Source organism: Mytilus californianus, unplaced genomic scaffold (assembly GCF_021869535.1).
Source record: "Mytilus californianus isolate M0D057914Y unplaced genomic scaffold, xbMytCali1.0.p SCAF_1, whole genome shotgun sequence".
Lineage (NCBI taxonomy): Eukaryota > Metazoa > Mollusca > Bivalvia > Mytilida > Mytilidae > Mytilus > Mytilus californianus.
This window is the reverse complement of record NW_026262581.1, coordinates 25,688,690-25,702,432: the sequence shown is the minus strand read 5'-3', so window position 1 is coordinate 25,702,432 and position 13,743 is coordinate 25,688,690. Positions and strand designations below refer to the sequence as shown.

Genomic DNA, 13,743 nt, shown 5'->3' with positions numbered 1-13,743 from the left:
CAATCCCACATGCAACAAAACAGTTTTGTGAGTCAAAGAATATAACATTTGCATGTATATGCCCTCGTCATTTGTTTAGTGAGAAAATGTCATAATAATTTTGTACAAGCCTGAAATCAATTTAAATAGAAAAGTCTATGATTCGTTTTAATAACTCTCCTTTTGTTTTGAACAATTCAAAAACCTCAAAAACAAAACTTGATATAAATCTGCAGGAAATATTTTTTTGCACTTGATTTTTTTAAACATTATGCGGGACAAAGTTGGTTGTCGATTTTTCATTTACTATTTAATTTCCTTATTTGACTTCACAATAAAAAATAATGGCGACATATATTCGTTACAATGTACAGTCACTCAATCCAAGTTTATCTATACAAGCAAAAACTTCCTTCTATAAAAGCGATTATGTTTATTTTATTATAGATTGCAAACAATGCTTCATTAAACAAAAATGTATGATTATGTTAAGAGTAAGAAACTTTTCGAAAGTTAGTAAAATCGCCACAATTCAGGACATATGAACATAGCGCAAATATTTTTTTTAAAATATTTTCAATCTTTCAAAACTTGTTTCAAATTCTCCCAGAAAATTGTATCGCCATATTCGTCATTCGGAAACTCTATGTACGATTGTGATTGTACGAGTTCCAATAAAATCAGAGGTAAGATATTGGTTGGAATTTGATCAAGAAAGATTAAATATACAATGTTTTCTCCATCTCGTGAGTAAATACTCTCCATCCGTGCCATGTTGAATTCAAACATGCACCAGTACGAGTTTAAGAAAGGGCGACTGATTATGCAAACAGTCTTACGACTTCTGTGTATGGCATCGGTAATGTTAGCAGCGATTTCATTTCCAACAAGAAAATCGCGTTTATGAACACAAATCCGCAGTTCTCCATCTTTTTCAACATGGTTGATAAATTTGTCGTGCACAAAATTCTGGTCTTCGTCAGCATAGGAAACAAATGCATCAAAATCGTAGGAAACATCATTTTTTAATATGCTCGGAGTTTTTTTATATTTTAATTTTGCCATGAAGTAAAGATATCTAAGCTTCCATCGATATCTATATACAATGCCAGTGGTAACTGTTACAACGGAAAGAACCAACGCCGAACAAATACCTAATATCAAACCAAGATACGAAGAACATTCTTTTTCGAGTATTTGTTCAAGGTCTTTCGGATGTGCCAGAGAAATTTTGGTAAGATTTGACAGCTGACAGGAATAAGATGTTAACCCTTTAAAACGAATCTCTGTTGCTGCCATCCACCTTATAAAGTTAATGTTGCTACATACACATTGAATTGGATTGCCGCTTAAGTCTACTGTAAGATTTGTATTGTATTTTGCAACTGTCTCGAGATTGGCTGTTTCATCAACATCAAGAAATCGTATCACATTATTTGACAGATCCAAAAAAGTAAGTTTTCTCATATGATCAATTTTAAGTTGCATTTGTTCCAACACATTCCTTTTCAAATTTATTTCTTTTATTGATTGATGCGACTCAAAAATTAAATAAGGCAATCTTGGAATTCTGTTGTCTGACAAATCAATGATTTCTAATTTCTCCAGAGGCCTAAATATTTCTCCTTTTTCGTCGTTTGGTAGAATGAAGCCTAACAAATTATTCTGAAGCAGAAGTTTTTGAATATTTGGAGTTCCGTTGAAAAATACATTAGAAATGTTTGAACAGAAATTGTTTGACAAATCAAGCTCATGTAAATGAGGCATATTGACTATAGGACCTTTCAATGAGTAGAATATGTTGGAGGAGAAATCAACCTTTTCTAGTACATTATCACTGAAACGGAGCCTTGGAATCTCAAATTCTGATTTACTAGCCGTGAAATACAATACACGAAGATGCAAAGGTAGATTAATTATGTTCAAAACATCCAGCTTAAAACCGGCATTGAATGCCATGAATTGCCGAGACATCGTTGATACCTGCTGTGCCCCCACAACATAATTATACTCATACAGAGTTTGTTCGTAATCCTTGTCATGCAAATCCGAAACACAAAATCCTTCATTGACTGGTAGGTGTGACGTGCTCAGAAATGAAACATTTAAAATTTTTGCTGATAACTGTCGAAACTCTAAAACATATTCTCCATACGAGAGTGGATTGTCACTAATAGAAATTGTATCTATTGTTTTCGGTAAAAGACTTATTGTTCCTGCTTGCAGAAGCTGAATACGATTGCTATCAAAATACATCTCCCGTAATTTGGTTTTCCTTAGAGGTTCTAAGTGTTCTCTCATCAGCATCTGATTCATTGAAAATGTCGGAACCAATTTTTGAAATTTGAAGATTTCAATTGAAGTTTTTGATAAATCATTGGTGACATTTCTTAGTCCTCGAAAGCCCAACCGAGTGTTATAAGATATGTCCAAAAACTGAAGATGTTGCATATGTGCGAATGTACCTTTCCATATGCTGTACAAGCTGTTGTTTGACACATCTAAATAACGTAAAGCTGCCATTCCTTTAAATGTGTTATTATCAAGTTGTTTCGGCTTGCATGATGAAGAAGATAAATCTAGATGGTTAAGAAATCCAAGTCCTTGTAACTGCTGACCGAAAGTCATTCTGTTGGTAAAAGTTGCATTCAAAGTTTCAAGACTAAGTACCAAAGATAGATCTGGAAATACAGTAATTGGATTATCCTTAACGTTTAGCTGTCGTAGTTTCGTTAGATATTTAAAACAATTTTTCGGCAATTCTGTGTTATTTTTCCCAAGTGTATTGCCTTGCAGGTTCAGACGCAACAAGTTCTTCAGTCCTTTAAACGAATTTGGCATCAGTGTAACAAGAATGTTATGTGATAAATCCAAGTCTTCAAGAGCATTGTGGGCAGCGAATATTCCTTCCGCTATACATTTTATTTTGTTTCTCGCTAGAATGAGTGTTTTTGTAGAATTCGGAAACTTGGGAATATGAGATAAATTTTTTCCCGTGCAGTCAACCTGAAACTTTTTATCGGTGCTACATGTGGTTGTCCTCTTAAAATTACAAACTTCAGAATCTTCTTGACAATGCCTATGATGAGTGGTAGATATAACCAATCCAAGAATGAGTATATTTGTCGAAAACATGACGCTACACTAAGGGAAAAATAGAAGCAAAGTAAAATATTTAGACAAAACTTTATATATTGATTCAGTAATTGATTAGGGCTCAACATCAAACTGCAATTATTAAACGCACGATAAACTAATTTTTTATCACTTTTATTTTCTTTTTACATACTAGCACGAGTAATATTTTGGGCTTACTAATTCAGAAATCAACTTTCAAAACCAAGCTATATCGTCACAACGCGGCACGCTTAATTATTATACGAGCGTAAGTCTTTGGTCTTACTCTTTTGTGACCGCTAGCTGAGGGGAAATACACAACATGCACAATTTGTTTTTAATTTTTTAATACCGCCGATAACGCGATAACTTAGATATAATAGTTTTTTTTAATGCACTGTTGTGAAATAATCATATTGAAAAATAAAGTGCAATGCACCTACTCATTTTGCTCGGCATACACGTATTTGTGGTTGTTGTAAACAAATTGATATTTTCCCAATGCAATCGTCTAAAAGGTCTTTAAGCGTTATATTACACGAAGAAGTTTTCTTTAAATAATTGCAATAGTAATTGTTTGCTAATGCTTTAATATTTTAATTAGGCAAGTTTGGAGTAATATTCAGATTTCTGCAAACCAATGGTCAAAATACTGATACCGGTATGTGATTATATTATAATATATAGATATCATTAATAGTTAAATACATACGTGTGCCTTGTAGCTCAGACTAAGAATATGTACTATTTTTTGATAATTGAAAATATATATTAAAAAAACGATTGTCTTAATTCATCGGATGAACGATCCTTTGTCAGTATTTCCTTGTAACTATTTCTGCACAAATCTGGAACATCATACAATTTAGTTTCGATTTCAATATCATATTGGAATTTCCCGAGGTGTACTATATATGATTATTATGAACCATCAAATTTCCTAAAATCGGATAATATATATATTTCCGTTAAAAATCAATGAAATTATATTAGGCTTTTGGGATTACATGTAAAATTAAATTGATTAATTGATTGTTGGTGTTTAACGCCACTTTCAGCACTATTTACTTCATCGTGGCGGTAACTTTTTATTGGTAGAGGAAGCTGGAGTGCCCAGAGAAAACCACCGATTTCGGCAGTAAAACTGACCATTCTATTCTATTGAAATGGAAATCGAACGCACCTGCCATATGCGGAGATTGAACTCACAACCTCAGTGTTGACAGGCTAGTGATACAATAGATGAACTTCTTAGACTACTCGACCACCGATGCTCTGACAAATAAGCGCTGAGTTGACCATTGAAAATCATAAATGCACTCTCTAGTATTCCATATGTCTCCTGATCATGAACAAAAAAGTTAGCAGGTCGGAGTTTATTTACAAATGACAAATAACATTGATCCCAAACTAGGCCTTTTTAAAAATAAAAACACACAGTTTACAAAATTTAATAATGTTTTACCCAAAGGAAAGGTGTTGTTAAATGAAAAGAAAAACGGATTTATATCTATATCGATATTGGATAAATAAAAAAAATTATATTTTTTTTTTCAAAAACTTATCATCATGCCGCCATTTTTGGTTTGATCATGTGATTTTTTTTAATCTTAAAGCGATTTATAATTGTAAAGAAGTTATTAAATGATATTAATATAGTGCCGATTTTTTAAATATTTTTTTTTGGAATGATTCGCCGATTTTACAGACAAAAAAAGTCAAATGAACTTAAAGTAACAAATGGAAATCTTTGTAGTAATATATTTTTTCACGTTGCTATTAACTTGTAAAGCTTAAAGGAGTAGGGCCACGAAGGGTTAAAAACGGCCCTATCTCAGAAATTGACCAAATTACTGCAGAAGGATCAGTAACGAGTGTAGTTCATAAAATGATAACCATTAAACTTGTAACTGTGTTTGCATAATTTTCCAGGGCATCAGAAAAGACCAAGGTACAAATGGTATTTTAGCCGTTGGCGCGTAACGTTAAAATTGTTTTCATTAACGTTCTAGTAACTTTATAATCATTTTACCACAAGAATTTTTTAACAAAATATTTCTTGAATCTCGTCCATATATCTTGTTTTTTTTTAACTCTATTAACAGAAACTTACTGATATTAAGATTTAAGCTGCATATAAGCGCTTCAATTAAATTTCGTGTAAGTGGCCCGAATACTCGTTTTCTGCATTGATATTTGCGAAATAGAAATTGCAGAGACCATGTAAACAAACATAATTCTATAGCATTATAGATTAAATTAAAAGTCATAAAGGATTTTAAAACATAAGCAATGAATGTCTTCTATTGGGAAGAAGGAATTTAGATAGAAAGCTGTAAAATATCTTGGCGAACAAAGTACAGTCGTAAAAAATGTATGAGGATAGTTGATCACACCACATCATCTTATTTGTATGTGAAAAGAAAACATGTGATTCACTTAAACACAGAAAAGTTTATTTTCTAGTAAAGAAGTAAAAGATGAAAACACAGATAAAGATAAACACTGTGTATAGACAGTACATAGCATTACATGTACTTCAATAATCATAGAAAACATTAGAAGTGTACAAAAGTCATCGGACACCAGAACCACACGTGCACTCATAAACATCATTCTCATTCCGGAGGATTACATGCTTACTCTCAAATCAACATTCAGAATTAAACATTTGAATGAACGATAGGTTCATATAATCCTGACATTTATACGTCACTGACCAGATTACATAGTACTGCTCTCTCTAATTGTACTTAAAGCGCGTGAAATATGTAGTCACCTGTAAAAATTGAAATATAATTCATTTAAATGGTTCAATGAATCCTTTTTATATTACCCAGAACTTTTATACTAGGCAAAATAATTATGGTTTAAAGGCCGTGGCTATTTTGCCGGCTCCGCCAAAATTGTAAATAAACTATTTTGTCAAATATCGGTAAGCGGAAGCCACCATGCCAGTTAAAACGATGTTGTTAACAGATATGCAATTCAAAACTGACTATTATTTCAAAACCAAATTTAATTTAAACATGTTTGATTTTGAAGCTATGTGATTGATTTGTTTAAACTGTTTAACGTTTTTATCAAATCTATATGCTATGAGAATTTTATCTTTCATTTTTTTTACAGTCTAGTTTAAAAATCTGAGATTTTATTCTTATAGATATAAGAAGATGTGGTATGAGTGCCAATGAGACAACTCTCCATCCAAGTCAAAATTTATAAAAGTAAACCATTATAGGTCACAGTACGGTCTTCAACACGGAGCCTTGGCTCACACCGAAAAGTAAGCTATAAAGGGCCCCAAAAATTACTAGTGTAAAACCATTCAAACGGGAAAACCAACGGTCTAATCTATATAAAAAACGAGAAACGATAAACACTTATGAACCACATCAACAAACGACAACTACTGAACATCAGATTCCTGACTTAGGACAGGTGCAAACAAATGCAGCGGGTTTCAAACGTTTTAATGGTACCAAACCTTCACCCTTTTTCTGAAACAATAGTGTAACATCACAACATACATGTAGAAAGACACACTATAAAATATCAACTGAAATAGCTTAACTCAATCAAAGGACATATTAACACCATTGAACATACACTGAACAAATAAATTTGACCTATGATGCAATGTAAATACAAAATAGATAAACTAAGGGAAGAATAATAAAAGTAACATGTTATATCGGTATGAAATGTTAAGCAATATGCTCGAACAAAAATATCAGCCATTTGCGATAACTTTAAACACAGGTAAATGAAAATAATTTTGTTGTTAGGTATACGTGTACAGTTCCAATAGAGAAAGGGAATATTTCTACAAAATAAATAATTTTGATGTTCATAGTACGAAGTGAAAATTTATAGTAATATCAAACACTTATCAAAGCTGGTATATAGACCAGATATAACCCTGAATAACACTTAATAACAAAAAAGCAATACAATTAGTATCAACAGGTCAAATAAACAAGAAAGTACGATTTGAGAGTACTCGCAGTTACTGACAGCTAGTTAAAAGCCAAAACAATTAATAATAAAAAATCATGCATCAGTCTGAGAGACTAAAATCAACTAAAACACATCCCAGGGATTTAGTATTTTAACGTCATGGACAGTCAAAGAAGACATGACTAGTGCAATGCCAAAAATAAATGTATCGACAGACAGTAGGATAGTTAGGAGTTTAACCTCTTTATAGATCAAAACGAACGTGAGTGTGTCTTTATACATCCCGTTTGAAAAGAATACAAATTTAGTTATGTTTAAATTTGCTGATGACAAAATCGATATTAATGCCAATGTAAACTATATTCAAAGATCTTATTACAACATTGGTAAGATAACCTTAACTAATAAGTTTGTTTAAAGGTTCGATGAGTTTAAGTGCTTTAAGTACAATAACCGTAAAAGTTAGGATGTGAAATACCGATTTTAATCAGTTTTCTACAAGTACAGCCAAATTTACTAATCAAATCTTTGTATCTATGAAAGAACTTAGCAAAAGTTTTACGTAGTTTATGGTAACGAAATCCCTGACTTAATAATTTACCAGTGATGCATTGATTACGTTCGTTAAAATCTATGACATCACTACACAAACGGGCATAACGAACGAGTTGGGATATATAAACACCGTATGATGGAGTCAAAGGAACATCGCCGTCTAAAAAAGGAAAATTAACAATAGGGAATGAAAAATCGTCTCTTTTGTCGTAAATTTTCGTACGGAGTTTTCCTTTAGAGACTGAAATGTCCAAATCCAGAAAAGGACAACTACTGCTGTTTATGTTAGATTTAGTTAAAGTAAGTTCTATTGGGTAAATTTCGGTTGTATATTTACAGAACTCTGGATTATTTAACGAAAAAATATCATCTAGATAACGGAAGGTATTGTTGAATGTATCAACCAAATGTAACAATGACGTGTCTTTACTGAGTTTGGTCATAAACTGAGATTCATAGCAATACAGGAATAAATCTGCTATTAAAGGGGCGCAGTTAGTTCCCATAGGAATATTAATACCTACTACTTGTCGATACACTTTATCGCCGAAACGTGCATATGCATACATGTAGCATTAGACCGATTTTAGAAGTAATTTCAACTACATGTTTTGATATGATTTCATTGCTACAAATGGATGCTCAATAGTTTTTATTTTTATTCCTTTTTACAAATTCTTATTTTCACTTGGACTTATAAATGTTTTTAAACGATTATATGTATCTCAAATATTGTGACACTTATCTTATTCAGCTATATGTCGAATAATAATTTGATTCTTTTATGTTGACAATGCACATTTTCGTAGTATTTTTCAAAAGTAAATATTAAAAAAATGCACTCTTTACAAAGAACCGGCAAAATAAAAAATTCACTATTTTCTAGTTTTAATTAAAATATTTTAATCAAAGGCGACAAAATAGCATATTTTCTATTTTGCCGGCGCCGACAAAATAGCCACTTTTAAAAAACTCAAATATTTGACAGAATTCTCATTCTCAGTTGTCCATTGTGGACGATTTGGTTTAGCGATTTAGCTATATTCAATTAAATCTATCCGACTTTTGCATGTTTCTATCAATTACGTTTTAAAAGAACAAATGCTTTTATTATTATTTTATGATTTTTGTTCTCGTTAAAGGGCCATTAGCTACTACATATAGAAAAAAAAATGATTTTTTTTGTTCACTCATAATGAAAGTGAAATAGTGAAATAATAATTCGCTTGTAGCATGCAGCCAGTTTGGTTCAGTTTTGTCAAAATAAGCAAAGATACATCGCTAATGAATTATTCATTTGCAAGTGGATAATTCGACCTCATTAAATCCGTATTCATGTGAATTTCAATTGAATCCCTTAGCTAGAGATGGGTTACGCATGAACTAGTCGTGTTCAGCTATTAAAAGAAAAAGAATTTCAACATTGGAAGTGAAACAAGGGTAAACCATTTGGTTGACTGATTGGATCTACAAAATCTCATTCTTATACAGGTAAAAACGATTATTAGCATATTGATTTAACCTATAATATGAAATCAAACAGACCTAGAAAAATCCAATTGCACGAGTTCGCTATCTATTTATATCCATGTTTATGTTTATATCGGGTTATCTGACCGTCGGCAGTCTTCGGAAGGTCGCCTCGATGGTTCATTAGATGGCGTATAGACTAAAATACACACGAAATGCTTCTACATACTATCGATTCTATGCATCGTAAATTGTTTATTTTATACTTGTTTTTTAATTTGGATATACGTTTTAGTTGTCAATTTATTCTGAATTAGTTTTTATCTTGTAATTTTAACTAGTAAGTCTTGTTCGTGGTTAAAGTGTTCCGGTATTCAACACACAACTATCATTCTTATCTCGAAAAAAGTTCGAGTGTACTTTGTTATTATTTTTATTATCATTTAGTAAAATTAAACAGATTCATGCCTCAATCCGTATGAAAATTAGAAGATGTGATATTATTGCAAAGAAGACAACTTTCAACCAGATACCGAATGACGTGATGGATTCATTTTAAAACTAAAAGAAGTTCATGAATATCAGTTTTTTTTTCATTTGGCGTTGATTGTAATGATATAAGTGTATGTAAGCTGCGTCCATTCAAGTAATGTATTATCTATAACTATAATTAATATACAAGATCAATTATTTTCGTCTATATGTTTGTTTTCTTTAAAGTGAAATGAAATGTGAACTATTTCTCATGGATATGTTATATTAACATGTAAAAATGTTTTAGGAGTTTTCAAAAAGTTTGCTTAGTTGCAAAAAAGTACGATATAAACAAATAGGTTTCAAAAAGATGAGCAAGAGGAATACTGAGATAAACGTCAATGTGACAGTAACTTAACAATGATAACATTAATATTCTATTCTTCAACTACACTCTGTTCACTGTCACTTTCGTCTATGGCATGTGGGGTAAATGCTGCAGTAATCCATCATCATGAGATAAACAACTCATGCAGTAAAATGGTGTGTTTCTTTGATATTCAATATTCTTTTTTTTTAATTTTTTCCCAAAAAGTAAAATAATAGACGCGTAAATATCTGCTCAAAAGATTTTAAAAATTTTAAAAATTTTAAAATCTGTTATCATTTATTCAATTATGTTAAAAGTCATTATTGTTCTGTAACTTTAGAGGAGATATGTTTGACGAACGTCCAGTGGCAAATACTTCATGCATATTTATGACGGAGAGCAATTTAGAGAACTTTATTTCACACAGGAAACGAAGAAATTGCATGTGTTGTCCTTGAAAATAATAGATAAGTCTCCAAAAGGGAGGGGGGGGGGGGGGTACAGAGTCATAAGACCAATAAAATCATACAACTCCATGAACATATAGAGGCGACAAAAAGAAAAACAGCAATAACAAGAGAATATTTTGCAGATTTATTATTCATTTTAATCTGTCGCTAATAATGCCTATTTTTCAGCTCTTACCAGGCCACCATATTCATGTTCAAAATCCTCCTGTCCCCCATCCAACCCCAAAACAATAAATGGTTTTCCCCTTATTTAACACAAACAAGTTTAACTTGATTGATTGATTGTTGGTTGCTTATTTTTAACGTCCAGTGACAAACATTTCATGCATGTTCAGGAAAACACGAGTTAAAAAGTCAGGTATATAATATAAAAATAAGGAGATGTGGTATGATTACCAATGAGGCAACTATCCACCGAAGTTCAAATGAAATGATGAAAGCAATTATAGGCAACCGTACGGCCTTCAACAATGAGAAAAACCCATATCGTATAGTCGGCTATAAAAGGCCCCAATATGAAAAATGTGAGACAATTCAAACGAAAAAACAAACGGCCTAATTATATATAACAAAACAATTTACAAAAAATCAAATATAAGTTAACAGACATGAAGATTCCGTATATCGTCAAGTTATTGGAATTCCAATGGGGACTTTCTGTGCACCACTTATTGCGGACCTGTTACTGTATTGTTACGAGTTACAATTTATGACTAACATCAGCAAAGACCTATCGAAACAACATCTGATACAAAAGTTTAAGATCACTTTTAGATATTTGGATGATATATTGGCTCTCAATAATGACGACTTCAGTATGTACACTAAGGAGATTTATCCTGCTGAACTGACTTTAAATAAAGCTAATACTAACAATGAGCACTGCCCTTTACTTGATCTTGATATCTATATCGTAAACGGGAAGCTTAATACAAAAATTTATGATAAAAGAGATGATTTTTCATTTCCTATTGTTAATTATCCATTTTTAGATGGTGACGTTCCCTTGTCACCATCTTATGGTGTTTATATTTCCAACTTGTCGATTCGCTCGTGTATGTAACAACGTATTTGATTTTAACGAAAGAAATCTCTGTATTACTGAAAAATTATTACACCAGGGTTTTCGATATCACAAACTAGTCAAAACATTTACTAAATTTTATCATCGGTACAAGGACATCATTTTTCGTAAATATAAATCAACATGCAGACATCTTATACGTTCAGGTATTTCACATCCAATCTTTTATGGTAATATTCTATACAAAGCTCAAAAATGTCGACATTCACCCCAAAAGCTAACCAAACCTTTAAACAGACATATTCAGAAGGGATATAGTTACGATACTGTTGTCAGGTCATTAAAGATGGCATATTTTGGTATTAATATTGATTCACTCATAGGGTCTTTGCATCGGAAATAAACACATTTATTCTAGAACCAGCTGTTGGCATGATATGGGTTATGTTCTTCTCATATATTTTATGAATATAGAAATTATCTTAGTTCCAGATTTGTTTGACTCGTAATCCAATTATTAAAAATATTCTTGATAAAACTGGCTTTACACTGATATTTTCGATTTCAGGTTAAGTTGATGACAAAAATGTCATAAATATTATTTTGAATCATCTTATTTTCGTGATACAGCTTTCAGTATGAACATATTTTATTTGAAAGACATGACATACAAAATATGATTGCAGTAATACACAAAGGGGTTCGGAAACAATATTGTTCTTATAATAATCCGTCTCCCTGAAAAGGAAATAACTGCTATTTAAATTGTTAAAAAAATGTCATCAGATCTTTTCGTTTCTACCTCTCAAATCAGAGATAAGGAGGAAGTCAATATAGGCCAAAACGTTTTAATGGAACAGAAGAGTTTCTAGTAATAACGTTTTCGGGCATGTGAATAATTATTTCACACAAGAAGGAAATGCTTACTGCTATATATTCTGCCACATTCATGAACAGTTTTTACTTTCCGTGAGATTTCTATTTTATAAATGTTCATTAAAACTACTGCAATCCAACATATTTCTGACATGAGGTTTTTTTCCCTTACGTTACGATTTAATAATAGTAATTTTGTCTTGTTATCAAATTTGGATTTAAGCCTCTATTACACATTCGAATGTGTTATGATGTTTAAGGTTTTATTTTAATGGATTTAGTCTGATATCGTCCGGGATAGGATTCCATGATGATCTGAAGATAGAAAAGAGCTTTGGTACACTGCGTGTTGTTCGTTCATCGGAGTTATAGTAATGAATATTGAAAAGTTCCTGGAGGGTGATACCGCTTGAGTGTTGAAGAGTTTTATTATGAATTATAATTGAATGAAATTTAAGGATTTTGTGTTTTCTCGGAATACCGTGTAAAGGTTAAGTGAACAATTGGCGAATTGAAATGATATAAAGAATTCGGGACACTGTGGAGACGTTTAGATACACAATGAACACATATTCACTATTTTCACATTTCCCAACCGATTGTGAAAAAATTGTTCTCCTCACTAGTGAAATAACTGTTCTCGGCAAATAATTGGCCGAAATTTAATTATGACTTCAAATTTTCTTGGTTTCTTCTTAATTTCCTATTGTGACGTCTTGAAAAAAGGCGACCATGCACGATGACGTCACATATAAAGAACACAACTTTCAAATCTTTCAACAAGAAAGGATAAAAACATTAGAGAAACAGATTCCACCAATATAACTTGTGTATTACGATATTTCTACACTCTCAACAGTTAAATTTTAACTATTCAAAAAGCTCGGCAAGCCTCGTGCTTTAAATATTAAAATTTTAACTGTCTCTATTTGAGAAATATCGTAACACACTTGTTGCAGTGGTGGAATCTATATTTCTGCCATTGATGATATCTTTACAGGCTGAATTTGTCGCAAACGTCAACTGTTCATCTTTTTATTTATACCTCATGTTTCACCGACTCCAATAAAAAAACGCGTTACACGTTCCTGTTCCTGTGTAAATTTCTACTATAGGGCATGTATGATAAATTTTCCTCATTCAATACTAAAAATTAAGTCGAACAAATTTACTCATTGATTCTTTTTTTTATAAAAATGATAAAACACAACTTAAGGGTCTCTATAGAGTTACAAACTAAGGAATGATGGACGAAATAAATAAAGAATAGAGTCGAATAGCATACAAAATGAAGGAATACAGAAATGAAGACCCTAAATATCTGAGAAAAACAGGTTGATATCTTTACAGATACTATCTTTACAGATACTAGTTTAGTAATTTATTTGACCATCACACTGGACACTGGACGAGCACGTTATTTTTATCAATGAGACAAAAGGTAAGAA

General features: G+C 31.8%; 1 protein-coding gene across 1 annotated transcript; it reads right to left on the bottom strand.

Annotated features, from left to right (window-relative positions):
• Positions 1 to 231: 231 nt before the first annotated feature.
• Positions 232 to 3,117, bottom strand: LOC127714134 (toll-like receptor 4). The gene has a single exon (XM_052220135.1). It carries the CDS (start codon positions 3,112 to 3,114, stop codon positions 556 to 558), a length of 2,559 nt encoding a protein of 852 aa, XP_052076095.1. The 5' UTR covers positions 3,115 to 3,117; the 3' UTR covers positions 232 to 555.
• Positions 3,118 to 13,743: the final 10,626 nt, after the last annotated feature.